General features: G+C 47.0%; 1 protein-coding gene across 1 annotated transcript in view; it reads left to right on the forward strand.

Annotated features, from left to right (window-relative positions):
- The window catches only part of plxnb1b (plexin b1b), a 134,580-nt gene that overhangs the window by 107,777 nt on the left and 1,473 nt on the right, over positions 1 to 25,330 (forward strand). The window contains 31 exon segments of the mRNA XM_021568531.2: positions 53 to 181; positions 632 to 732; positions 1,536 to 1,668; positions 2,623 to 2,779; positions 4,857 to 4,965; positions 6,234 to 6,342; positions 6,821 to 7,492; positions 7,494 to 7,832; positions 8,275 to 8,409; positions 8,573 to 8,695; positions 9,303 to 9,396; positions 9,981 to 10,147; positions 13,073 to 13,224; positions 13,311 to 13,553; positions 13,685 to 13,861; positions 14,036 to 14,258; positions 15,676 to 15,921; positions 16,343 to 16,528; positions 18,197 to 18,345; positions 18,518 to 18,618; positions 19,609 to 19,826; positions 20,163 to 20,341; positions 20,450 to 20,516; positions 21,041 to 21,187; positions 21,625 to 21,790; positions 22,164 to 22,267; positions 22,519 to 22,603; positions 22,869 to 23,035; positions 23,149 to 23,309; positions 24,815 to 24,962; positions 25,089 to 25,229. Of these exon segments, the coding sequence (XP_021424206.2) occupies positions 53 to 181; positions 632 to 732; positions 1,536 to 1,668; positions 2,623 to 2,779; positions 4,857 to 4,965; positions 6,234 to 6,342; positions 6,821 to 7,492; positions 7,494 to 7,832; positions 8,275 to 8,409; positions 8,573 to 8,695; positions 9,303 to 9,396; positions 9,981 to 10,147; positions 13,073 to 13,224; positions 13,311 to 13,553; positions 13,685 to 13,861; positions 14,036 to 14,258; positions 15,676 to 15,921; positions 16,343 to 16,528; positions 18,197 to 18,345; positions 18,518 to 18,618; positions 19,609 to 19,826; positions 20,163 to 20,341; positions 20,450 to 20,516; positions 21,041 to 21,187; positions 21,625 to 21,790; positions 22,164 to 22,267; positions 22,519 to 22,603; positions 22,869 to 23,035; positions 23,149 to 23,309; positions 24,815 to 24,962; positions 25,089 to 25,229 (5,328 nt within the window).

A 25,330-nucleotide genomic window follows, 5' to 3' on the forward strand; every position in this document is an offset into this window, starting at 1 on the left:
AATTGAAATGTACCTTATGGGGTTCTTAACCATTGGCTTGTGTGTGCTCCAGGTGTTCCTGGGCCCTAATGGTGAGGTGGAGGAGTATGCCGTCGTCTCCATCCAGGCCAACGCAGCCATCAGCTCTGACCTGGTCCTGGATCAGTCAGAGGAACATCTCTTCATCATGACCTCCACCATGGTACAGTACACTAGCCTGGTCCCAGAACTGTTGGCGCTGTCTTAACTCTCTCGTGTCGTTGTCTGTGTTTCACAGTTGAATCCCACTTCTGACGCCAACAGTACACCACGTCACAACGTAAGGCTCCCCCCAGTGGTCAACAAGTGTCTCTCATAAAATACTATTTTATAGTTTTTTAGCAGCATTTCCCAAACTCGTTCCTGGGGGCACCAAGGGTGGCAGGTTTGGGAGGCGCTGGTATATAGTTCTCATTCCACAGCAGCTCTTTTAGGCCTGAGGACGAGGTTACATTTATAGTAATGACTTAATCCACAGCACCAATAGGTTAAGACTAGGGGGGGTAAAATGGGTCTCCTTTTGGCTCGGTTAAGAGCTGTGTCATCATTTGCAATGCGTTGGACATAACGTCATATTCCCTATATATTCCCTGTTTTTTTGTTGCGGTCACAGCTGCAGAAGAGGCCAGTGGCAGAGTGCCACGAACACCTGGACTGCCAAGCCTGTTTGTCGGCCCACGACCCCTACTGTGGCTGGTGTGTCCTGGAGGGGAGGTGAGCGGCTCATTCGGAGTAATCCAATGGGATTGATTGTCACAAATTACTTTTATTGTCATGTAACCTGGTACATTTTTTCATGTAATCCACACAATTCTGTCTCTGGTTAAAGGGTTGACATATCAAACTAGAGCCCAGAGTTTTCCATTGTCAGGTCAAGCACACTGGAAAAACTCAGGGCATTGCAGATGCTCAACACAGTCAGAGAATGTATTTGTGGTACCACTCGTACTTACTCAGGGGGATTGCTATGAGTAACGATGTCTCCTTCCTCCCCCTCTCCCATCTCCTGCACCTTGGCCACCTGTCCTCCCTCCTTGTTCTCCATTTTCCCCGGCTAATGTTATTTAATGTTATCAACTCGCCTGGCTTTCTATCCTCCTTCCACATTCACTTCATTTCCCCCCACTCTATTTCTCCCATCGACAGTGTGTAGCCGGTCCACGCTCAAAAAGGAGATTCAAGGATTTGTAGTATTTATTTCATTCAGGGTTAGGCAGATAGACAAACCTTTCGGCCTTCGTCGGCGTCATCGCCTCTTTGCGCCCCCCGGTTCCTCTGTCACTCTTCACTCTCTCCCTTTCCCATGTTCCCATTCTCTCTGTCCCTCCATTTCCTGTCTCCCTCCCTCCCTCCCCTTGCCCTTATAGTCCTCTCCTCCCTCTTCCCCTCCTGTCTCCGTCTACATCCTGCCCTTTTATAGCGATACGACACCGAGGCCATGACGTGTCTGTTACGGTATGATTTGATCGTGTAGGAGTGTACGGTATTGTGTGATGATAATCGGTTGTGTGTTTTAGGTGTGGCCAGCAGTCTCAGTGTTCACACAGGGCTCAGGGGGGTCAGTGGCTGTGGAGCTTCGACATGGAGCAGCAGTGCCTCACCATCCAGTCCCTCGGCCCCTCCAACATCAGCCGCGAGGAGAAGAGACGTGTACGTGTGCGCGAGCACGCCTCTGTGTCTCTGTGCCTCTGTGCCTCTGTGTCTCCGTGCCTTGCGTCTCTGTGCCTCTGTGCCTCTGTGCCTCTGTGTCTCTGTGTCTCTGTGTCTCTATGTCTCTATGTCTCTGTGTCTCTGTGCCTCTGTGCCTCTGTGCCTCTGTGTGTATGCGTTCGATTGCATGTGTGTCTGTGGGTGTCCACGTACATGGGTATGCGAGCGCATGCTCATAGACAGTGCATTCCTTTATGTCCACACTGTACATAGTGTTTGCTCGTTTGACTTCCAGCGTCGGAGCGAAGATCAGAGATGGTTATCAGAATCGGCGCCAGCTGCCCCCATCTCAACATCTAGTAGAAATCATGTATTAAGTGATCCGGCTCTGGACAGTTGTACAGAATAGTTCATGTCAATTGTACATATGTATATCACCTGACATTGGGGAATAATAGTGGAAGGGAAGGGTGTCTCCTTGGACACGTCCAAGTAAACGCGCAAGGCATGACCTTGGATGCGTCTCGTCGTCTCTGCTTTACCTGCGCTAATTTGAAATCGGGGGGGGTGAAGGTGATATGGTGGATTATTTTTGAGGATTTGCCTTTTTTTAATCTGCTCACATCAATACGGTGGGAGGGAGGGAGCGAGTGCGAGTTTGGACTATTGAGATGCTGCTTGTCAGTGGTGACAAAACTCCTCGGGGGAGACTCGATCTCTCCTCAGTTTCTCAGGCCTTCAACGACATCTCTGTGATATCCAGATAAATCCAGATCTTACCAACCTTTATCAAGTTCAAACCAGTTCTATCCAGACAAGGTCCAATTTAGTGTTCCTTGAGTTCCTGGATTTAGTTGAAATACAGATCTGCTCTTGCAGAGCCGAGCCAGCTCATTCACACTCTCTCTTTCCCTCTCTCTCACATCCTCCCCCTCTTCTCCCTACCTCCCTTAGATTGCTCTATCAGTCCCGGGCCTGCCCATCCTAGAAGAGGACAACTCGTACGCCTGTTACTTCCATGACACTGAGAGTCCTGCCACCGTCACCGACACGGGCGTCACCTGCCTCTCCCCCGACCCCCACAGGGTGCCAGCTGTGCCCTCTGGACAAGGTGAGTACCAACGGGGTGAGATCAGCATGTACTGGGCATTCAACCTGCATCTACATACTTTTTACACAAACACACACACACACACACACACACACACACACACACACACACACTGAGTTTCATGAGTCCATTAAAGTGTGTGTGTGTGTGTGGCGCTATACAGGCCGATCAGCCTGTAGCGCCACTCTAGGCAGCGACATCCTATGTCCTTGCAGAGCAGATGTGTGTTGCAGCCCAATCCTCTTTGGCTCCCAGTTTACACACCAGGGAGTAATCTCCAACTACGCCGGTCCGGGTAGCAGCTATAACTAATGATTTTAAATTCATTCAACAATTCAGCCTCTTCTATCTTTTTGTCTGGGATAGTCTGCGACGGTTCGGTTGCGTGCTTGGAGCCGTCGATTTGTTTTAGTTAGTCATTTCGGAGGAATTACCTTGGATTAACTGTTAACTATCAAGCGCCGATACAAAAGCAAGCATGTATACGCTTGTGGGTAGTTGGACGTTGTCACGTTCGTCGTAGTGGGAAGACCAAGGCGCAGCGTGATGAGAATACATTCTTCTTTTAATAAACGAAGAACACTTAACAAACTAATACAAAACAACAAAACGAACGTGAGGCTATGAACAACGAGTGCTGACACAGGCAGCTATACATAGACAATAACCCACAAAATACCAAATGAATATGGCTACCTAAATATGGTCCCCAATCAGAGACAACGATACACAGCTGCCTCTGATTGAGAACCAATCTAGGCAACCATAGACATATAAACCCCTAGACACACAAAACTCCCTAGATATATAAAAAACCCTAGACATACAATACTCCCTAGACAATACAAAAACTTAACAAACCACCCTTATCACACCCTGACCTAACCAAAATAATAAAGAAAACAAAGATAACTAAGGTCATGGTGTGACAGACGTATGCATGTACACACAGGAACTCCTCTCCCCCCTGTCCTTTCTCCCCTCCCTCCATCCGTCCACTCTTTTTCTCATCCCCCCATCTCTCTCCCTCTCTCCCCTCGGTTCCCATGAACATCGTTCCTGGAGCAAGGAGGATTGTTGTGGTTCTCAGGCCGTGAGGGTTAGGTAGTTATGCTCGTCTGCCTGGGGGTATTAGTGAATAGACACACACAGGGGGGCTCCACTGATCCCACATGTATTACAGGGAGATCTGTGTGTGTGTGTGTGTGTGTGACTGTGTGTGTTTGTATATGGAGTTTGTGTGTGTGTGTGTGTGTGTGTGTGTGTGTGTGTGTGATCTGCGGGGGGGTTCAAATGGGATCTTGGGAGTCCAGCCCTACTCACATAATGTAATCGTGGTTTAGTTCATAGTCTGAACCATTAATTCATTAAGCAGACGCTCTTATCCTGTGATTAGAATTAGGAAGATCAGCTTGATACTTTGAAAATGACTCAAGATTGTATTAAGTGAAGTGATACAATCCAATTGCATTGACCCAGCTCCCGAAAATATTTCTGTGCATGGGCTAGTGTGTGTGAGGGAATACACGTCTGCCATATTTACATGCCAGTGTGTGTGTGTCTGTCTGTCTGTGTGTAGGTGTGCAAGCGTGTCTGTGTGTGCAATCAGTGTGCTTCATACTTCACACACGGTGGGCCCCACAGACCTGAACTCCTCCCTCTGCACTGTTTACGTCTGGGGGCTTTGGGGCTGCAGATGGATTTTATTACAGAGCTCTGTTATGACTCTCCAGTTGGCCAAGCGTACTCTCAGGCGCTGTCCCAAATGGCACCCCATTCCCTACATAGTGCACTACTTTTGACCAGTCCCCATAATGCACTGAATAGGTAATAGGGCACTATTTGGGGGCGCAATGTCTCACTCTCACGTTCTCCCCTCCTCACACTGTTTTGAAGACGCGGTCAGACCGACAAGGCCAAGTCTCTGTCTCTGTCTCTCAAATCTTCCCGAACAGAGTAGTTTCAGAAAGCTTTGGCACGGTGTTCGGGTAGGGATCCTGGTGAAGTGAAACACAATGTTGCTTATGATTTATAGTTGTTGCCTTTTCTCTTTCTCTCCGTTTCGCTCTCTCCTCAGAGTTTGTCACGGTCACCCTGTCCCTGCGCTTCGGTGATGTCGTCGTCACGGCAACAAAGTTCACCTTCTACGACTGTACCGCCGTCAAGCAGCTGTCTGGGAGCGTGCCGTGAGTTGGCCCACCCCTCTCCCTCTTTTGCCTACTCTTGCTCTCTTTTTTTCCCTTCTATCTCTCTCTCTCTCTCTCAAACTCTCGTTTGCCCTTCCCGTCTCCTTTGTCTCTCGCTTTCTGTTTCTCTCTTCATTTCGAAATCAATTTCTGCCCTTCTGCCCCCTTTAATAGGGGTCTCTCTCTTTCTCTCTCTTTTTCTCCCCTTCTTCACCCATATGGGCTGATTAACCTGGGTCTGTTGGACCTCTGTACTGAACCACTTGGAACCGCTTATAGCATCTTCCAATCCCCACGCTCCGTTCCAAACCTATTCTAAACCTATCGTACTCTCCTTTCCCACTCACTCACTCACTCACTCTCACTCTCATGGCTGCAGACACCTTACCCTTGCCCTCCACATGTGGTGGTCACATGCCTCCTCCGCTCTCTAGTCTGGTTGATATTAAAACCACATCTCAGAGACATCTCCATATACGGCCTGCAGGAAAACTGTCTGCAAGTGAAAGGACCCAGCCAGAATACTAGGAGCAGGTGCCATGTTTCTTCAGAGAGAAATTCAACATAACCGTCTTTAGTATTGTCCATCAGGTGTTATCAATCTGTTCATTTTTATCAATCTGTTCATTTTCGTTCGACTTTTTGTTTTCTGCGTTGCGTGTTTTATTCCTTATTGATAGTGATAGTTGCCAACTTCACACGGATGCAAAACCCTTAGCAATGCATTGGATACAGTTGGTGTCAGATGCGGGATATCCGGAGATAGAAGTGCCTTGTCAAGCTCTAATGTCTAGTAATGCCCGTATTCAGTTGGATAGAGGGCACGTTTGACCACAAAAGACTGATAGTATGGGCGACGCCATGGTGAGCACTCTATCAATCTCTATGATGTTAGCACATACACTCACTCAATTACCCCTCTTTCTCCTCTCGTCTCCTTTCCTTTCCTTGTACATGGTTCAGAGCACTCTGACAAGGAACCAGCGACCGCCACTTTATTCAATTAAATTAATGACCTTTTTTTTTACCACTGGCCCAAGCTTGCGCTCGCTCTTCCTCTCCTTCCTCCCATTGATCTATTTTTCCGTCGTCTCCTTTCATTTTATTTTCTACCTTCCTTTCACTTTCTTTCTCTCTATACCACCCCCCCCCCCTCCCTGCTTCTCTCTCTCTCCCTCTCTCGCTCTCTCGTATCCCAATCCTCCTCTCACTCTCTCATTGCAGCTGTGTTAGTATGGTCACTGATTCCTGCACTGTTCCTCCTCTAGTTGCCGTGGTTGCGTGTTGAGTCGCTGGGGCTGCAACTGGTGTGTCCACCAGCACACCTGTACCCACAAGCCCACCTGTGACAAGGGGGTCATCATCTACAACGAACACGTAAGTCACACACACACAGCGACCAATGGTCAGTTAGCTAGAGGTCAAACAGCATGCTATGCGCTTTCTGCAAAAGGAACCGCCAGCCTGGCTATTTTGTCCACTGTAGAGTTTGTCCACCTAATGCACCCTAGTGTAAGGCTGGTTGGGGCCGATCAATTGTAGCCGGTTGAGCAAAAGAAGGTCGCTAATGAGAACACAAACTGTTGGGAGTCATTAATAACCAGACACTCATTTTCTCACGGCTCCTCATGTCCCAAAACAAGCTTACATCAGATATAACTAATAATCATCTCCATTGTGCCTGTGTGTCGCCAACCAAATGCATGAGTTTTGTCCTCGTTGATGGTAACACTAACAACATTCAGGAGACGTGTTTCACATCCAATTTGGGTTTTTCAGTCAACTTATGAGTTTGTTTATTTCTGTCTCACCCTCTCCCCCATGTCTTCCCCATTTACCCCCCTCCACCACCCAGTTTAAACTCCCCACCCTGGCTCCTCCCACTACTAAAGCCGTAACTATAACAACGACTTCCCCATCCACAACTGTGGCCCCCACAACAGCAACTGCGCCCCCAACAACTACAACAGCAACCGCACCCCCAACAACGACAACTACCACAATTACAACAACTATCGCCACGACTACAACAACCGAAGCCCCAACCACCATAGCTACCACGGAGGAGCCTCCAACAACAACCCTGCCTACAACCGTCCCCACAACCACCACCCCAGAGCCGACTACACCGCCCACCACGGCTATGTCGACGGAGGCCCCCACCACTCTTCCCCCTACAACGTTAGTCGAGGCTACAACGCCCAAGCCTGAGACCACCACCAGTGAGAAAGAGGAGCAAACAACCACAGGAGAGCTCTTTGCAGAGGCTGAAAGTGAAACCGAAGGCCCTGTGGTTACCCCTGGTGACATGGAGCTCGCTGCGGAAACCGAGGTGGCGACAGTTATGACCGAAGACGAGCAGCCGTCTGATGATCTCGCCACCCTAAACCCCCTGGCATTCCCCCCCGAGACATCCCCATTGGAAGTGGTCACCGCGTCCCCCCCTCAGGAACTGGACGAGGCTTTGACTCTGGCCAAGCCCCCCATGGAGGTCCAGCCCACCACTGGCAGCTACCCCTTCCCGACCCCCCTTCCCCCTGTGGGAACCGGCCAACTCGGAGCCCACCTTCCACCTAGACCTGACGGGAGCCCACTTCCCTCCCCCACTAGAGCCCCTCCCCCCCACTGAGGCGGAGGGCCAGGGAGCCGAGCCGGACGTGTTCCTCTGGCCCATGGAGGAAGTGGAGGAGGAGACGGAGGGCAAAGCGGCGGAGAACGACACCAGCGTCTCGTTTTCGGCCACCACCGTGCTTTCAGGGGACGGAGAGGCAGCTGAGCACTCCCCTTCGGCCTCTGCCTACCCCCGGCTCCTTGACGCCGACTCAGAGCTGGACTACCAGTACGACTCGGCCGACATCTTCCTGCCGGTGAGTTCGAGTTCCCTGGAGCTTCCATGGCCGCCGTGGTCCCAGCTCTTGACTGGACACAGTTCTCTAGAATCCCACTTCTGACACCAATTGCCAGAATCCCAGATGTCCCCTTATCCCCTTGTTATTCATCACTGTGTTTTGATTTCGTCGTTGACATTGCTTTGGCTTTTGGAAATCGACCTGAAAAAATGGCTGCATCAGCACAAGCTGGAGCAGTTGCTTTTTTGCGAATGTTTTCACGTGTTTTATTGTTTGTTAGACCATTCTAATAGTCCGGTATTACATCAAAAAGCCTATAACATCCTTATAACGTGCAACTGTCCATTTCTTATGGGTTGATGGGATTTTCAGAAATTTGCGGTAGCTTGTGTTGGTTGGAGTGTGTGTGTGTGTCCTTGTGAGTGTATGTGTATGTATCTAACGTGTGTTGGGAATGTAGGGGGACGAGGGGTCCTATGTGAGTTGGGGCTCGTCTGCTTGCCCCTGTGTGGAGAAGGTCAAGGATTCGCCTCTGTTACCAGTCAGAGTGGAGAGGAAGATCACGCTACTCGCCCGAAACCTCCACCTGTACCAGGTAAGACACACACACACACACACCCCTACTCCGGGTTCTGGGGAAATTACAAAAGTCAGGATTTCATTTAATTTTTGGGAAGTTATCTATTAACAAATGCCCCTGTTGACGTTTAAACCTGGCTTGATGTGTATGTTGTGTGTGTGTGTGTGTGTGTGTGCAGGACAGAGACCTGGACTACGAGTGTGTGTTGGTGATCGAGGGCCGTACGGTGGTGGTGGATGCCTATGTGGAGATGGACGAGATGAACCCGTCTCTCTTTGACATCACCTGCCAGCTGCACCAGGTCAGACTCTATCCCATACTCACTCACTGCCCGTTTGGATGACGATTTAGTTGAATCTTGTCCGTGACTTTAATATGTCTCTGTTCCAATATCCACACTACATTACCTAGAATGATGAAATATATTGGTGTGCATTCTAAGTGGTATGGGACTTTGGATTTATCCTATATGATTCTGATTTTGTTCATGGCTTTGTTATACTTAAACACTTTAAAGGACCTCTTTGGATACAAGAGTCTTACTACTTTCAAGTGATATCCTCTGGGTCCACATTGTACACTTTGTTGAATGTCTGTTACCCAAAATAAATTAAATTCAATGTGTGTTAAACACTGCTGACAACTGTAGTTGTTTACTTTCTGATCACTGTTATATCCCCCCTTTTTTTTCATGAAAATGTTGAAGATTCTATGGTAACTTCATTGACATTTCTTTGGAAACTTCAATACTCTATTGAAACTCTGTCTGCCTCGCAAGATGGCACCCGTTTAACTTTGTAGTGCACTCTAAAGGGAATAGTGCCACTGCAGTACTCTTCCCGTTTCTATGGAAACTGTAGTACTCTTGCAGTTTCTATGGAAACTTTAATGACTAATTCTCGCTGCAGTATTCCTACTCTGCCCCGGCGGAAGAGTACAACGCCATGGTGTACGTGAAGAGGCGGGACACCTTCCACGTGGACAGCGCTCACGACCTGTATGGTGAGCCCCGGCGTTAGAGCACTGAGGAACACCTGCCGCCAGCCCAGACAGCTGTTGTTGCTCTCAGCCATTACAATTTATATTTTTTAACCTGTTTTTTTTTCACTTCTGTATCAAGCATATGTGGTCCAGAGAGACCTGGTAGCATGAGTGTGGTCGTGTGATGTTTTTTATCACGCCGTGTCTTCTATTTTTGTACACACACACACACACACGCATGCAACCGTGTGCACTCACGGACACACACTCTCTCCCCCAGTGACTGTATTCCTCTTCCACTCACTCTCTAACATCTTTCCCTCACAGACACTCCATCAACTCCAACTCTAAACTCATTCAGCACACTGTAAACTCTCACAGACACTCCATCAACCCCAACTCTAAACCCATTCAACACACTGTAAACTCTCTCACACAATCTGTATAACTCTCTCTCGCTGTTCCTCGCAATGACTCTGTATAACTGTACACTCAACATGTATATTTTTTCCCTCAGCACTCTACAACTCTCCTACAGAGACTCATTTCAACTCAACTGTGTAGTTTAGTGTGTTGACTATAGTTTGCCTCTCTCTCCCTCCCAGTGACTCTGTACAACTGTTCAGTGGGGCGTTCAGACTGTAGCCGGTGTCACACGGCGGACCAGAAGTACGGCTGTGTGTGGTGCGGAGGGGGGCAGTCCACCTGTCTCTACGGAGACTCCTGCAGCGAGCCTATCGAACAGACCTGCCCCGCCCCCGTCATTCATGCCGTGAGAATTCCCCCCCCCCCCCCTCCTTGTCAAGAGTTCAATGCTCAGGACTTATTGTTGCTCATTGATTTACTCTTAGTGACACGTTTTAACACTTGAACTTGAGTCCTCCTGTCATTTTAGCTCATCAAGCGTTGTCAAAGATAAGTCAGATGTGATATAGCTGATGTCGACTTCTGGACTAACTTAGTTTTCTTAGTTTTTCACAATTTGCTCAGTTTATCGTCACTATAATATTTTATAGTCCTATGGAGACATGAGTAAAATATAGAGACGTGAGTAAAATATAGAGACGTGAGTAAAATATAGAGACGTGAGTAATATATATAGAGACGTGAGTAATACAGTGCCTTGCGAAAGTATTCGGCCCCCTTGAACTTTGCGACCTTTTGCCACATTTCAGGCTTCAAACATAAAGATATAAAACTGTATTTTTTTTTGAAGAATCAACAACAAGTGGGACACAATCATGAAGTGGAACGACATTTATTGGATATTTCAAACTTTTTTAACAAAAATTGGGCGTGCAAAATTATTCAGCCCCCTTAAGTTAATACTTTGTAGCGCCACCTTTTGCTGCGATTACAGCTGTAAGTCGCTTGGGGTATGTCTCTATCAGTTTTGCACATCGAGAGACTGACATTTTTTCCCATTCCTCCTTGCAAAACAGCTCGAGCTCAATGAGGTTGGATGGAGAGCATTTGTGAACAGCAGTTTTCAGTTCTTTCCACAGATTCTCGATTGGATTCAGGTCTGGACTTTGACTTGGCCATTCAAACACCTGGATATGTTTATTTTTGAACCATTCCATTGTAGATTTTGCTTTATGTTTTGGATCATTGTCTTGTTGGAAGACAAATCTCCGTCCTAGTCTCAGGTCTTTTGCAGACTCCATCAGGTTTTCTTCCAGAATGGTCCTGTATTTGGCTCCATCCATCTTCCCATCAATTTTAACCATCTTCCCTGTCCCTGCTGAAGAAAAGCAGGCCCAAACCATGATGCTGCCACCACCATGTTTGACAGTGGGGATGGTGTGTTCAGCTGTGTTGCTTTTACGCCAAACATAACGTTTTGCATTGTTGCCAAAAAGTTCAATTTTGGTTTCATCTGACCAGAGCACCTTCTTCCACATGTTTGGTGTGTCTCCCAGGTGGCTTGTGGCAAACTTTAAACAACACTTTTTATGGATATCTTTAAGAAATGGCTTTCTTCTTGCCACTCTTCCATAAAGGCCAGATTTGTGCAATATACGACTGATTGTTGTCCTATGGACAGAGTCTCCCACCTCAGCTGTAGATCTCTGCAGTTCATCCAGAGTGATCACGGGCCTCTTGGCTGCATCTCTGATCAGTCTTCTCCTTGTATGAGCTGAAAGTTTAGAGGGACGGCCAGGTCTTGGTAGATTTGCAGTGGTCTGATACTCCTTCCATTTCAATATTATCGCTTGCACAGTGCTCCTTGGGATGTTTAAAGCTTTGGAAATCTTTTTGTATCCAAATCCGGCTTTAAACTTCTTCACAACAGTATCTCGGATCTGCCTGGTGTGTTCCTTGTTCTTCATGATGCTCTCTGCACTTTTAACGGACCTCTGAGACTATCACAGTGCAGGTGCATTTATACAGAGACTTGATTACACACAGGTGGATTGTATTTATCATCATTAGTCATTTAGGTCAACATTGGATCATTCAGAGATCCTCACTGAACTTCTGGAGAGAGTTTGCTGCACTGAAAGTAAAGGGGCTGAATAATTTTGCACGCCCAATTTTTCAGTTTTTAATTTGTTAAAAAAGTTTGAAATATCCAATAAATGTCGTTCCACTTCATGATTGTGTCCCACTTGTTGTTGATTCTTCACAAAAAAATACAGTTTTATATCTTTATGTTTGAAGCCTGAAATGTGGCAAAAGGTCGCAAAGTTCAAGGGGGCCGAATACTTTCGCAAGGCACTGTATATATACAGACATGAGTAAAATACACTGCTCAAAAAAATAAAGGGAACACTAAAATAACACATCCTAGATCTGAATGAATGAAATATTCTTATTAAATACTTTTTTCTTTACATAGTTGAATGTGCTGACAACAAAATCACACACAAATTATCAATGGAAATCAAATTTATCAACCCATGGAGGTCTGGATTTGGAGTCACACTCAAAATTAAAGTGGAAAACCACACTACAAGCTGATACAACTTTGATGTAATGTCCTTAAAACAAGTCCAAATGAGGCTCAGTAGTGTGTGTGGCCTCCACGTGCCTGTATGACCTCCCTACAATGCCTGGGCATGCTCCTGATGAGGTGGCGGATGGTCTCCTCAGGGATCTCCTCCCAGACCTGGACTAAAGCATCTGCCAACTCCTGGACAGTCTGTGGTGCAACGTGGCGTTGGTGGATGAAGCGGGACATGATGTCCCAGATGTGCTCAATTGGATTCAGGTCTGGGGAACGGGCGGGCCAGTCCATAGCATCAATGCCTTCCTCTTGCAGGAACTGCTGACACCTTCGAACCACTCCTTTATTGGGGGTGTCTTGCTAATTGCCTATAATTTCCACCTGTTGTCTATTCCATTTGCACAACAGCATGTGAAATTTATTGTCAATCAGTGTTGCTTCCTAAGTGGACAGTTTGATTTCACAGAAGTGTGATTGACTTGGAGTTACATTGTGTTGTTTAAGTGTTCCCTTTATTTTTTTTAGCAGTGTATATAGAGACATGAGTAAAATATATAGAGACATGAGTAAAATATATAGAGACATGAGTAAAATATATAGAGACATGAGTAAAATATATAGAGACATGAGTAAAATATATAGAGACATGAGTAATATATATAGAGACGTGTAATATATATAGAGACGTGTAATATATATAGATGTCTTAATACTGTTGAGGCTTATGTTGGAGGATATGTTTGTTAGATCGAGCCCCTGTCAGGTCTGGTGGAGGGGGGCACGATGGTGACCATCTCAGGGTCCAACCTGGGCCAGAAGGCTGAGGACATTCTCCACTCTGTCAGTGTGGCCGGGGTTTCATGCTCTGTCATCCCCCACCTCTACGAGGTCTCCTCCAGGTAAGGACTGTGAATGAGAGAGTGTGTGTGAGATGACTATTTCTAGGATGCGTTGTCTTCAATCTGTGTGTGTGTGTTTTCTGTAGGATCGTGTGTAAGACTGAAGCCAGCGGGGGAGAGAAGATGGGCCAGGTGTCAGTAGAAGTGAGCGGGGGAGAGTTTGGCCTCTCCAGCCAGAGGTTCAGTTACCAAGACCCCTTTGTGATGGAGGTGTCTCCCCAGAGGGGTCCCATGGCGGGAGGATCATCCCTTACCATCACTGGGAGGAACCTGCTCACGGGACGCCCCTCTGACATCACTGTCACTGTGGGAGGAGTGCCCTGTGTCATGTGAGTGATTATGAAAAACACACACACATACACACACACACACACACAGAGCCATTGATACATGATCCTATTTGCCGTATTGTACAACTTCTCGGTTCTCAACTACCCTCCCTCTCCTCCTCCCCCCCCAGTTCGTCGGAGGTCCAGGAGGGCAGTGTGGTGTGTGTGACGGGCAGCAGCAATGGGACGGGAGAGCACCGCGTGACGCTTCGCTATGGCGACAGCCAGCGCCACCTCCACGAGTCGGCCTACCGCTACACCCCCAACCCCAACATCACCCAGGCCGCGCCCGCCAAGAGCTTCCTCAGGTGTGTGTGTGTGTGTGTTTGGTACCACTCCTACACCGAAACTGTGTATTTCAGAAACCCAGAATTGGGTATGACCATATAGTTAGAAGTAGGGGCAAAGACCCTTAGACCTCGTCAGCTAGACTGAAACACTTGGAGACACTCAATATTGCCCCCCTCTCTCTCTCTCTGTAGCGGTGGTCGTCTGGTCTTCGTGTCTGGTCATAACCTGGATGTGGTGCAGGAACCTAGGATGTTGGTGACCCTGTCCCCCTATGAGTCCATCGGCCAGAGGAAGAGGAGGAGGAGTGGAGGCGAAAGGGAGGAAGAGACTGAGGACAAGGTGCTGCTGTTGAGGCATCGCAGGATCGTCCCGGAGCCCCATTGTCCCGGCGACCCCCTATGCTCCATAAAACAGGTGTGTGGATAGGGAGAGGGTGTGTGTTGTCATCTTTATGGCATTCGTAGCTGAATACTCTACTCAAAGGAATAACGTTCTGACTGTGTCAGGCGTTCCTCACTCAAGGAAATCCCTATCGCTCTCCCGTCCCTCTCCCCCTCCTGCACCTCTCCCTCCCCCTCTGCCCTCTATCCTGGGCAGTGTTGGGATTTACATGAAAAGGTAGTATCACATATTACTTGTTACATGGGGGGGGGGGGGGGGTAACTTATGTTACAATATTACTTTTTATGAAACACAATCTGAAAACCTCAATGTTTATTTGACTGTCGGAAATAGCGAGGCGAGCCACACACGCTCTACCAAAGATAGGCTACTAACATCTTCTAATCTTCAACCCAATCAGAAGCATCTTGGTCAAAACTTTGATTTCCTAAATGGTGTAAGCCTGATTTATTCACTGCTGCGTTTATGTCCGAATTTTGCAGAACATTTGCGGTACATATCATATGAACTAGGACACACCCATAGCATGGCCCCTCCGTGACACAAGACAATCTTTTATGCACACGTGAAATGTAGGCTAAGCACTGTTGTATTCCTCCATTTACGAGGCAGGGGGGGGGGCTTACCTTTCTTACCTGTCAACCATCAATAATTCCATGTACCCTCTTTTGGTTTGATAGAAAACAAGTTGTCCCAATTGATGGCCTAATCCACAACACTGCAGCCGTACAGTATGTACCAGCGCACTGATCGAGAAATGTAAAGCCTGTGTCTATGGAATGCGCGATGATAATGTAAATGAATACAAAATGAGTAGTATTTGCTGAATCATTTCATGATTGTGGATCATTTGGAAATGGGAAATTGTTTTCAGAGGGTCTGCCGTCAGAAGTTCCGGTGGGAATCTTTTTTTTTTTTTCATTCTCTTTTTCACTATAAAGAGAAAATCCCTTTAGTCTAAACTTATGTCATCCCATGAAATGGGTGATAGGTCGCACAGCCAAACCTAATAGAAGCTTAACCTCTGTACAGATTTTATTTTCCTTCCAGTGCGACCGTTGGGTAGCTAGACGGCACACTTGCCACTAGGTGGTGAAGCCGAGATACTTGTGCTCCTATTGCAGAAGGGATCGATGGCAATCAGAGGTGTGCCCTCTATCCATTTTTATGGCCAGATGTCATGACAATTCTCCCAACAAGCTTTCTCTGCTCGCTCGAAAACTAAATGGGGAAACAAGTTGAGATCATGGATCATGGAAGCACCACGCCCCCGGTGGGGAAATATTTTCTTAGAGTAACATAAAGGTAGCACACGTGTTACTTTAAAAAAGTAACTGTAATAATATTACAATATTTTTAAAGTCCCTTGTTATAGTACTCTTTTACTCATTAAAGTAATCTGATTACTGTAAACGCGTTACCCCCTCAGTACATAGAGCGCTGCGAGGTGAACTCCTCCAGTCTGATCCTGTGTCGGACCCCGGCGGTGGGGCCCTCGGTGTGGGGCTCGCGGGTTGATGTGGCCTTCCTCCTGGACAACCTGCGCTTCCCGTTTGGTGCCGTCAGCCCCCAGGGGGCCTTCAGCTACGAGCCCAACCCTGTGCTGCACCCGCTCAACCAGCAGGAGCCCCTCAAGCCCTACCGCTACAACCCAGGAAGCTTCATTCAGCTGGAGGTTAGCATTAGCCGCTACCTATTCTCAACTGGTGAAATTAGCTGTGGGAGGCTAGACAGCTTTCAGGCTAACAGCATGTACAGTTGACAGCTGAAGGTTAGCATTATCTGCTAGCTAGTACTATAAATCCAAGTCAAAGGTATAGAATGTAAAGATTCTTATTGTTTTATTACTTTCCACTCAACTGGTCTTGAGAGAGAAGTCTCCTGGAAGTCAGAAATTAAACTTTCATTTTGTCCCCCTGGCTGGAGTTTAGGAGAAGGCTAGACTCCTATGAGAGATGGTGGGGGAATAGCGGAATATTCCAAAGATGAGGCTAGGAATGCACAAGTCTTGATTCAAGCATGATGCTCAACGTGGTAATATCTTCTCCCTTTCTCTCCTCCTACCTACCCCCCCCCCCCCCCCATCCCCCCCATAGGGTGAGAACTTGGACCTGGCCATCTCCAAGGAGGAGGTGGTGGTACTGGTGGGGGAGGGTGTGTGTGCCGTGAAGACCCTCACCAGGAACCACCTGTACTGCGAGCCCCCGCCCCAGCAGCCCGTCCCGGGACCCCCCAACGGTGGCAGGAAGCGCGAGGGCACCGACACGCTGCCCGAGTTCACTGCAAGTCCACCTTATGTGCTCCACTACTGCCGTTTCCATTCCTAGGCACACTTTTACGTTTACGTGCACGTATTGTCCCAAAGACTGACACATTTCAATACACAAGATCGATAAGAGAGTCAATTACAACACACTAATGCTCTTTTCACACTACTGTGCTGACCAAAACTGTAGTGTGCTGGCTTGCATGTGTAACAAGGCCAGCCCAGTACAGTTCCACTTGGCTCGGTTTGTCCCTCTAGTGTGAATCAGACAAAGGTTGACACACAAGGGTGCATCTCAATAGTCTCAATCAGACTTCCTAACCCCATTAGAGGCAAACTAACTGCCCCAGCTTGTACACGTTCTATATGGAACAGAAATATAAACGCAACATGTAAAGTGTTGCTCCCGTGTTTCATGAGCTGAAATAGAACATCCCAGAAAATGTCCAAGCTCATTTCGCTCAGATTTGGCACACAAATTTGTTTATATCCTTGTTAGTGAGCATTTATCCTTTGCCAAGATAACCCATCTACATGAAAGGTGTGGCATATCAAGAAGCTGATTAAACAGCGTGATCATTACACAGGTGCACCTTGTGCTGGAGACAATAAATAGCCACTCCAGAATGTACCGTTTTGTCACAACACAATGACACAGTTGTCTCCAGTTTTGAGGGAGCATGCAGTTGGAATGCTGACTGCAAGAAGGTCCACCAGAGCTTGCCAGAGAATTGAATGTTAATTTATCTACCTTAAGCTGCCTCCAAAGTTGTTTTAGAGAATTTATTAGTACATCCAACCGGCCTCTAAAAGGCAGACCACGTGTAACCACGCCAGCCCAGGTCCTCCACATCCAGCTTTTTCACCTGCTTGATTGTCTGAGACCGGCCACTAGGACAGCACATGAAACTGTGGGTTTGCACAACCAATGAATTTCTACACAAACTGTCAGAAACCCGCTCAGGGAAGCTCATCTGCGTGCTCGTCATCCTCACTAGGGTCTTGACCTGATTGCAGTTCGGCGTCGTAACCGGCTTCAATGGGCAAATGCTCACCTTTGATGGCCACTGGCATGCTGGAGATAAGTGTGCTCTTCACAGATTAATCACAGTTTCAACTGTACTGGGCAGATGGCTAACAGCGTGTATGGCGACGTGTGGGCGAGCGGTTTGCTGATGTCAAAGTTGTGAACTGAGTGCCCCATGGTGGCGGTGGGGTTGCGGTATGGGCAGGCATAAGCTACGAACACAATTGTATTTTATCGATGGCAATTGGAATGCACAGAGACACCGTGATGAGATCCTGAGGCCCGTTGTTGTGCCATTCATCCTCCACCATCACCTTATGTTTCAGCATATTAATGAACGGCCCCATGTCGCAAAGAACTGTACACAATTCCTGGAAGCTATAAATATCCAGTTCTTCCATGGCCTGCATACTCACCAGACATGTCACCCCATTGAGCATGTTTGGGATGCTCTGGAGCGACGTATACAACAGCATGTTCCAGTTCCTGCCAATAACCAGCAACTTCACAAAGCCATTGAAGAAGAGTGAACTGTAACTCAGTAAAATCTTTTGAAATTGTTGCATTTATATTTTTGTTCAGTGTCGCTCCATAGCTGATGTGTGTGTGTGTGTGCGTGTGTGTGCACGTGTTTGTGCGTGTGTGTGTGTTTTCCAGGTCCACATGGGCAACCTGAACTTCTCCCTGGGCAGGGTGCAGTATGACACCCTCAGCCTGTCCACCTTCCCCCTCGAGGCCCAGATAGGGGTGGGCGTGGGGGCCTCCATTGTAGCCCTCATCGTCCTCATCATAGTCCTCATCTACAGGTACGTGTGTGTGAGGTGGGGTAGGGGTATGTGGGTTCAAGCATTTGCATTTGTTTACGTAAACTTTTTGTGATTTGAGCTATGAGTGTAATTCTAATGTGTGTCTGTATGTATGTGTGTGCTCTCTCTCGCTCGCTCTCTTTGTTTGTTTGTTTGTTTATCTGTCTGTCAGGAGGAAGAGTAAGCAGGCTCTGAGGGACTACAAGAAGGTACAGATCCAGTTGGAGAACCTGGAGACCAGCGTGAGAGACCGGTGCAAGAAAGAGTTCACAGGTCAGACCCTAACACTATGACTAACACACAGCGTTAGAGGATGAGAGACAGAGCGAGAGAGGGTGAGAGACAGAGCGAGAGAGGGTGAGAGACAGAGCGAGAGAGGGTGAGAGACAGAGCGAGAGAGGGTGATAGACAGAGTGAGAGAGGGTGAGAGGAAGTGACAGACAAAAACGTTGTTGTCCACAACAAAGTGTGGAATCTTGGCGATATGGCCAAAAGGTCATCAAGATATTTTTCACATTTATGAAGGTATTTCACAGTATTTTTTTGGACAATAAATGTTCTAAATATGCTTTATGAGTAGTTCATGACCCCTAGGGTGGAAACACATAAATTATTATTTTTCAACGGGGCTTTATTCATTCTGATTTGTTTTATTGTTCAATCCAACTTCAACCAACAATTATGTTGAGCATTTTCAAAAAATGAAGGCCTAATTAATTGGTGAACTGTTGGAATCATGGAAATATAGTGATAATTCTAGTGCTATAGTTGGAATATAGTGAGCAGCACTTTGAGGACGGCAAGTACTTGAGGGACAGGGGCCGGGCTTAGTGTAGTGAAGCGTATGGGGAAGCAGCATGCAGGAGAAGAGGGAGAGATATGACTCGAGTAGCATACGGAGTAAACTATAAAAATGGACATTTACACGCGCCGGAGTGGCGTATCACCTTTAACAATTACAATACTGTTATAGAAGGTAAAGTAAAAACCGTTCCGTGCATCAATACCGGTACATGGTCAAATACGGTATACCAGCTCTAAATGGGGGGGGGGGGGGGGGGGGGGGTGATCCTTTCTGTCCAATTATATTTTGTCCAGAAATTACATCTGGACAATATATCTGTTCATTTAGGTGACCGCCAAAAGTTCTTTATACTCTCTAAGGGGCCCTTTTTCTCCACTGACTTTCACTCAACCATTTATGTGTTGCAAGGAAGGTCATACTCTCTTAACCTTTGAACCCCTGACCCCCCTCCCCCACAGACCTGATGACGGAGATGATGGACATGTCCAGTGACCTGGTGGGCTCAGGCATTCCCTTCCTGGACTACCGGCGCTACGCCGAGCGGATTTTCTTCCCGGGCCACCGCGAGTCGCCCCTGCGGAGGGATCTGGATGTGCAGGAGTGTCGACGGGCCACGGTGGAGCAGGGCCTGGTGCAGCTCTCCAACCTGCTCAACAGCAAACTCTTCCTCACCAAGGTAGGGGGACAGTGATGATGATTGGCAGTTCTTACCACGTTAGTGGACTTGTGAAAGTTTGTTTAAGACAAGTGGTTTTGAAGGAAATCAGGCAAGGTGCAATGACCGCGATGAAGAACATTGGTAGCTGACCTAGAAAGACTTAGGCCAGGATTTTAATTGTGTAGTATATGGCTATATAAGAGAACCATCCTCTTCTTCTTGAATACACCAGACTCCTCTCGTTGAAATATTACGGGAGAGTATTCATGGGTGATATTTGGTCGTCTCTCGCTCCCTTTTTCTTTTTTCCCCCCCTAACTCTCTCATCCCTCTTTCCTCCATCCCTCCCCCTAGTTCATCCATACTCTGGAGAGCCAGCGGACATTCTCGCCTCGGGACCGGGCCTACGTGGCATCTCTCCTGACGGTGGCGCTGCACGGTAAACTGGAGTACTTCACCGACATCCTCAAGACCCTCCTCAATGATCTAGTGGAGCAGTACGTGGCCAAGAACCCAAAACTCATGCTGCGAAGGTAAGATAGAAAGAGGTGTGTGGGTCAGGGGGTGGGGTGGGATTGTGTGTGTGTGTGTGTGTGCTCCATCAACCTGTAACTGATTTTTAACATGGCGTCATTTTGCAGAACGGAGACAGTGGTGGAGAAGCTTCTGACCAACTGGATGTCCATCTGCCTTTACGCTTTCCTCAGGGTGAGTCGGCCCACATGAATTACTGTCACACAAAGAGGAGGAAATGATGGCCCCATTCCACAGGCAGCCCCATTCATATTTTCTTTGCCACTAATTGGTTTTATGACAGATGAGATCTTTTTTTGCCAATAATTGCGCAAATTGGGCTGCCTGTGTAAACGCAGCCAATTGGAAAGAAATGATGGCCCCATTCTTTAGAAGTGCATTGTGCATCACAGATGAGACACAATTGGACAGAAATAAAATGTCTCCACCACATGGCTTTCACCTGTCCACTCATTTCTAATCCGTGATTACATGGAAGGAAGGATTCACTTTAGAAGAATTCGAACGGGGCCTTTATCTATATCTTACCTGGGTCACAATACCTTGTAGCATTAGCATTTATTAGCGTAAACATAATCACTATGCCGTGTCCTTGTCTTTCCCAGGACAGTGATTGTTAGCATGATGCTAATTGTTTACCTGATCGTTAGCATGGTTTGCCTGATGCTAGTTGTTTAACTGTTGTTGTTTCTCCCTAGGACTCTGCAGGCGAGTCCCTGTACATGTTGTTCAGGGCTATCAAGCACCAGGTGGACAAGGGGCCGGTGGACGCGGTGACGGGAAAAGCAAAGTACACGCTCAACGACAACCGCCTGCTCCGAGAAGACGTGGAGTACAAGACCCTGGTGAGGATGCACACACTCAGGGGTTCAGACACACACTCACACGGACTCAAAGACACAAACATGTTCAGACACACACACACACACTCAGGGGTTCAGACACACACACACACTCAGGGGTTCAGACACACACACATACATACTCAGGGGTTCAGACACACACACACACAGAGAGTTACAGACACACACTCAGGCATTCAGACACACTCACATGGACTCAAAGACACAAACATGTTCAGACACACACACACATTCAAGGGTTCAGACACACACTCAAACACGTGCGCACACATGTCCACGCAATCTAACCACACACACAGTTTTTTTTTTCTTCAGTGAAAAGCCAGAGATAGATAAATAGATTATATATACATCCAAGAAAGTGCTTTGTGAGTGATTTTGAAAGCTCATCCTCGCTCTCTTTCCTCCCCCTCTCCCAGACCCTGAACGTGTTGATGCAGGGTGGGGGGGTGAACGAGACCCAGCCGCTGCCCTCCAAGGTGCTGGACATAGACACCATCACCCAGGTGAAGGAGAAACTCCTGGACCAGGTCTACAAGGGCACCTCCTTTTCCCACCGGCCACACACAGACTCCCTAGACCTGGGTGAGAAGCACGCACGCACGCACTCTCACACACACACGCACGCACTCTCACAAACACACGCACGCACACACACACACGCTCTCTGACGCACACTCACATACACACACACACTCTCTCTCTCTCTCTCTCTCTCTCACACACGCACACTCACACTCACACGCACACGCACACTCACACTCACACTCACACTCACACACGCACACTCTCACACACACACACTCTCTCTCTCACACACACAACGATGCGCACGCACACACACACAGCCTATTTTCTATCTCTCTTTTAACATCATTTTAGTGTTCTATAATATAGTGTTCTATTTTAATTCTGTCTATAGCCCTGTCTAACAGTGTGTGTGTGTTTTATCTTTCAGAGTGGAGGTCCGGTGTAGCTGGTCATTTGATCCTGTCTGATGAAGACCTGACATCTGTTGTCCAGGGCAACTGGAAGCGCCTCAATACACTACAACACTACAAGGTCTGCACCCACACACATTCATAGAGCCTTCCTAACGCTGCATACCGAGTTTGTAACACGTAAAGTATTTATAGAACCTTTATAAAGCATTCATAATGGCTTTAAGATTTAACATTCATGTTTCTAAGCCTTTACGTAACGGTTTATCACTTCGTTAACCCTTCATAAGCATTCATAAGCCTTCATAGTGCATACACTAACCGTTTGAGAGATTTATAACAGTTGTTGTTGTTGATATTTTTGTGTGTTAGGTTCCAGATGGTGCGACAGTGGCTTTGGTCCCGCGCCACAGCAAACACATCCACCACGACAATCATGACTATGTAGCAGGGGAAAGTGAGTTCCGCTTGCATTTTAGTTCCCCTCTTTCTCTCTGGGAAATGTCTCGTTGTTCTTCTACAGTGCACAGCCAAACTAGCTATATGTCCAGTTTCTTCCACTAAGTTTCTGTAGAATAAGTGTCAGTGTATCTCGTCTTGTGAAAGGCCACTAGGCTGAAACGTTGACGGAATAAAAGATACAAGATAGACATTTTTATTTGATTCTTTCTAATGTTCTTTCTCAACCCTTCTCCTTTCTTCTCTCCCCCTCCCTCATTCAGAGACGCCCATGCTGGAGGACGCGGACGAGGGCGGGGTGAGGCTGTGGCACCTGGTCAAGGCCAGTGAGGAGCCCGAGCTACCCAAGCACCGCCGGGGCAGCGTGAGGGAGAGGGAGAGGGCCAAGGCTATACCAGAGATCTACCTCACACGCCTGCTCTCTATGAAGGTACTGTATGCACACATACACTAAGAATCAGGTGAAGAACCAGATACTGTAGACACACACACTTCCACCCACTTTCAAACCCTAACCTTTTCCCCATCTCCCTCCCTCCACAGGGAACTCTGCAGAAGTTTGTAGACGACCTGTTCACTGTGATCCTGTCTACCAGTCGTCCCGTTCCGCTGGCCGTCAAGTACTTCTTTGACCTGCTGGACGACCAGGCGCAACACCACGCCATCACTGACCCTGAGACCATCCACATCTGGAAGACCAACAGGTACACACACACACACACGCCGATGCAGATGCAGACACACATTTCACGTACGCACATAGATTCAATCACACGCATATGCACACACACTTATCCCGATGCCGTCCACATCTGGAAAATCAACATTTGTGTTTTTGTGAATCTGTGTGTGTGCATATGTTTGTATGTGGTCTGGTGATATATGTATCTATATCTATATCTATATATATATATATATATATATATATATATATATATATATATATATATATATATATATATATATATATATATATGTAAACTGACTTTCAGCATACATATAGAGGGCACTAAACTTGTACTGCACTGACTCAGATGACTGATGAATGGTTCTAAGAAATGGATAATAAGATGATAGTTGGAGCTGTAGTTTTAGATTTCAGTGCAGCCTTTGTTATTAATAATAAATTGTTATTGAAGTAACTCACTTGCTTTGGCTTTACATCACATGGTTGGAGAGTTATTTATCCAATAGAACCCAGAGAGTGTTCTTCAATAGAAGCTTCTCTAACATCAGAAATATACGGTGTCCCACAGGGCAGCTGCCTTGAGCCGTCATTCTTCTCTATTTTTATAAATTATTTGACACTGTTCTTACACAACGCTAGAATGACTATGTATGTGGATGACCGAAAGCCAGTGAGCTCACTGAAATTCCAGTGTGTATCAGAATGGGTGATTTAATAATAAACTAGTCTTAAATGCATCTAAAACTAAAAACATTGTATTTGGTTCAAAACATTCTCTGAGACCTAAACCTCAGCTGGAGTTGTACATAAAGGTTGTGACCATTGAGCAAGTTGAGGAATCTACACTCCTAGGTCTATGTCTGTTTATAAATATGTTTTTACACAAAAATCAATTGTATTAGTTGTTCAGGCTCTGGTCTTGTCCCGTCTTGATTACTGTCAGGTAATATGATCAAGTGCAGCGAAAAAAGACCTAGCAAAGCTGCAGGTGGCAGCACGCCTTGCCCTTAACTGCACATACGAACATCAACAATATGCACGCCAGTCTTTCCCGGTTGAGGGTTGACGTGATGCTAACTGCTTCTCCTAGTTATGAGAAATATCACTGTAATGACAATTCCAGATTGTCTGCATAATCAAATCAAATTCAGCTCAGACACCCCATATATACCCTACAAGACATTCCACCAGGGGTCTCTTCACAGTCACCGAGTCCAAAACGAATTCACGCAATGCACAGTACTACACAGAGCCATGATCGCATGGAACTCCCATCTCCAAGTATTCAAGCAAACATCAAAATGACCTTTTAAAAAATGGATTAAACATCTCATGGAACGGCGGGACTAAGAGGGGACACACAGACACACTCATACAGACTATTTTTTGTTGTGTTTGTATATTGTTGTATAGAGTAGCTACTGCTTCTGTAAAAGCTCATGGGGATCCAAATAAACAAATATATATGTAACATGTGAACATTGCAATAACAGTTCTGTAACGCTGGTTCCCTGCCTCCAGTTTGCCCCTGAGGTTCTGGATCAACATTGTGAAGAACCCCCAGTTCATCTTTGACGTTCAGCCCTCGGACCACGTGGACGCTGTGCTGACGGTCATCTCCCAGACGTTCATGGACTCCTGCACCACCGCTGAGCACAAGCTGGGCAGAGTGAGAGAGATGGATAGGGAGGGACGGGACCAAGGGACAGGGTGGGATGAGAGGACTATTGGAAGATGTGGTAATTTTTCTCTAAACTGGTTCTCTCTCTCTCTTTCCCTCCGTCTCTCTCTCCAGGATTCACCAATCAACAAACTGCTGTATGCCCGAGACATCCCCCGTTACAAGCAGATGGTGGAAAGGTACTACGCTGACATCAGACAGACCATCTCTGCCAGTGATCAGGAGATGAACTCAGCTCTAGCAGAGCTGTCCAGGGTGAGTCTTTTACTTCAGTTTATTTGTTCAGTAAACACTGTATTGTTCCTTTTTAAAGGGAGAGTTCACCCAAAAGTGATCTTCCATCAAAGTTTTAGCTC

The sequence above is a fragment of the Oncorhynchus mykiss genome, chromosome 17, assembly GCF_013265735.2.
Source record: "Oncorhynchus mykiss isolate Arlee chromosome 17, USDA_OmykA_1.1, whole genome shotgun sequence".
Lineage (NCBI taxonomy): Eukaryota > Metazoa > Chordata > Actinopteri > Salmoniformes > Salmonidae > Oncorhynchus > Oncorhynchus mykiss.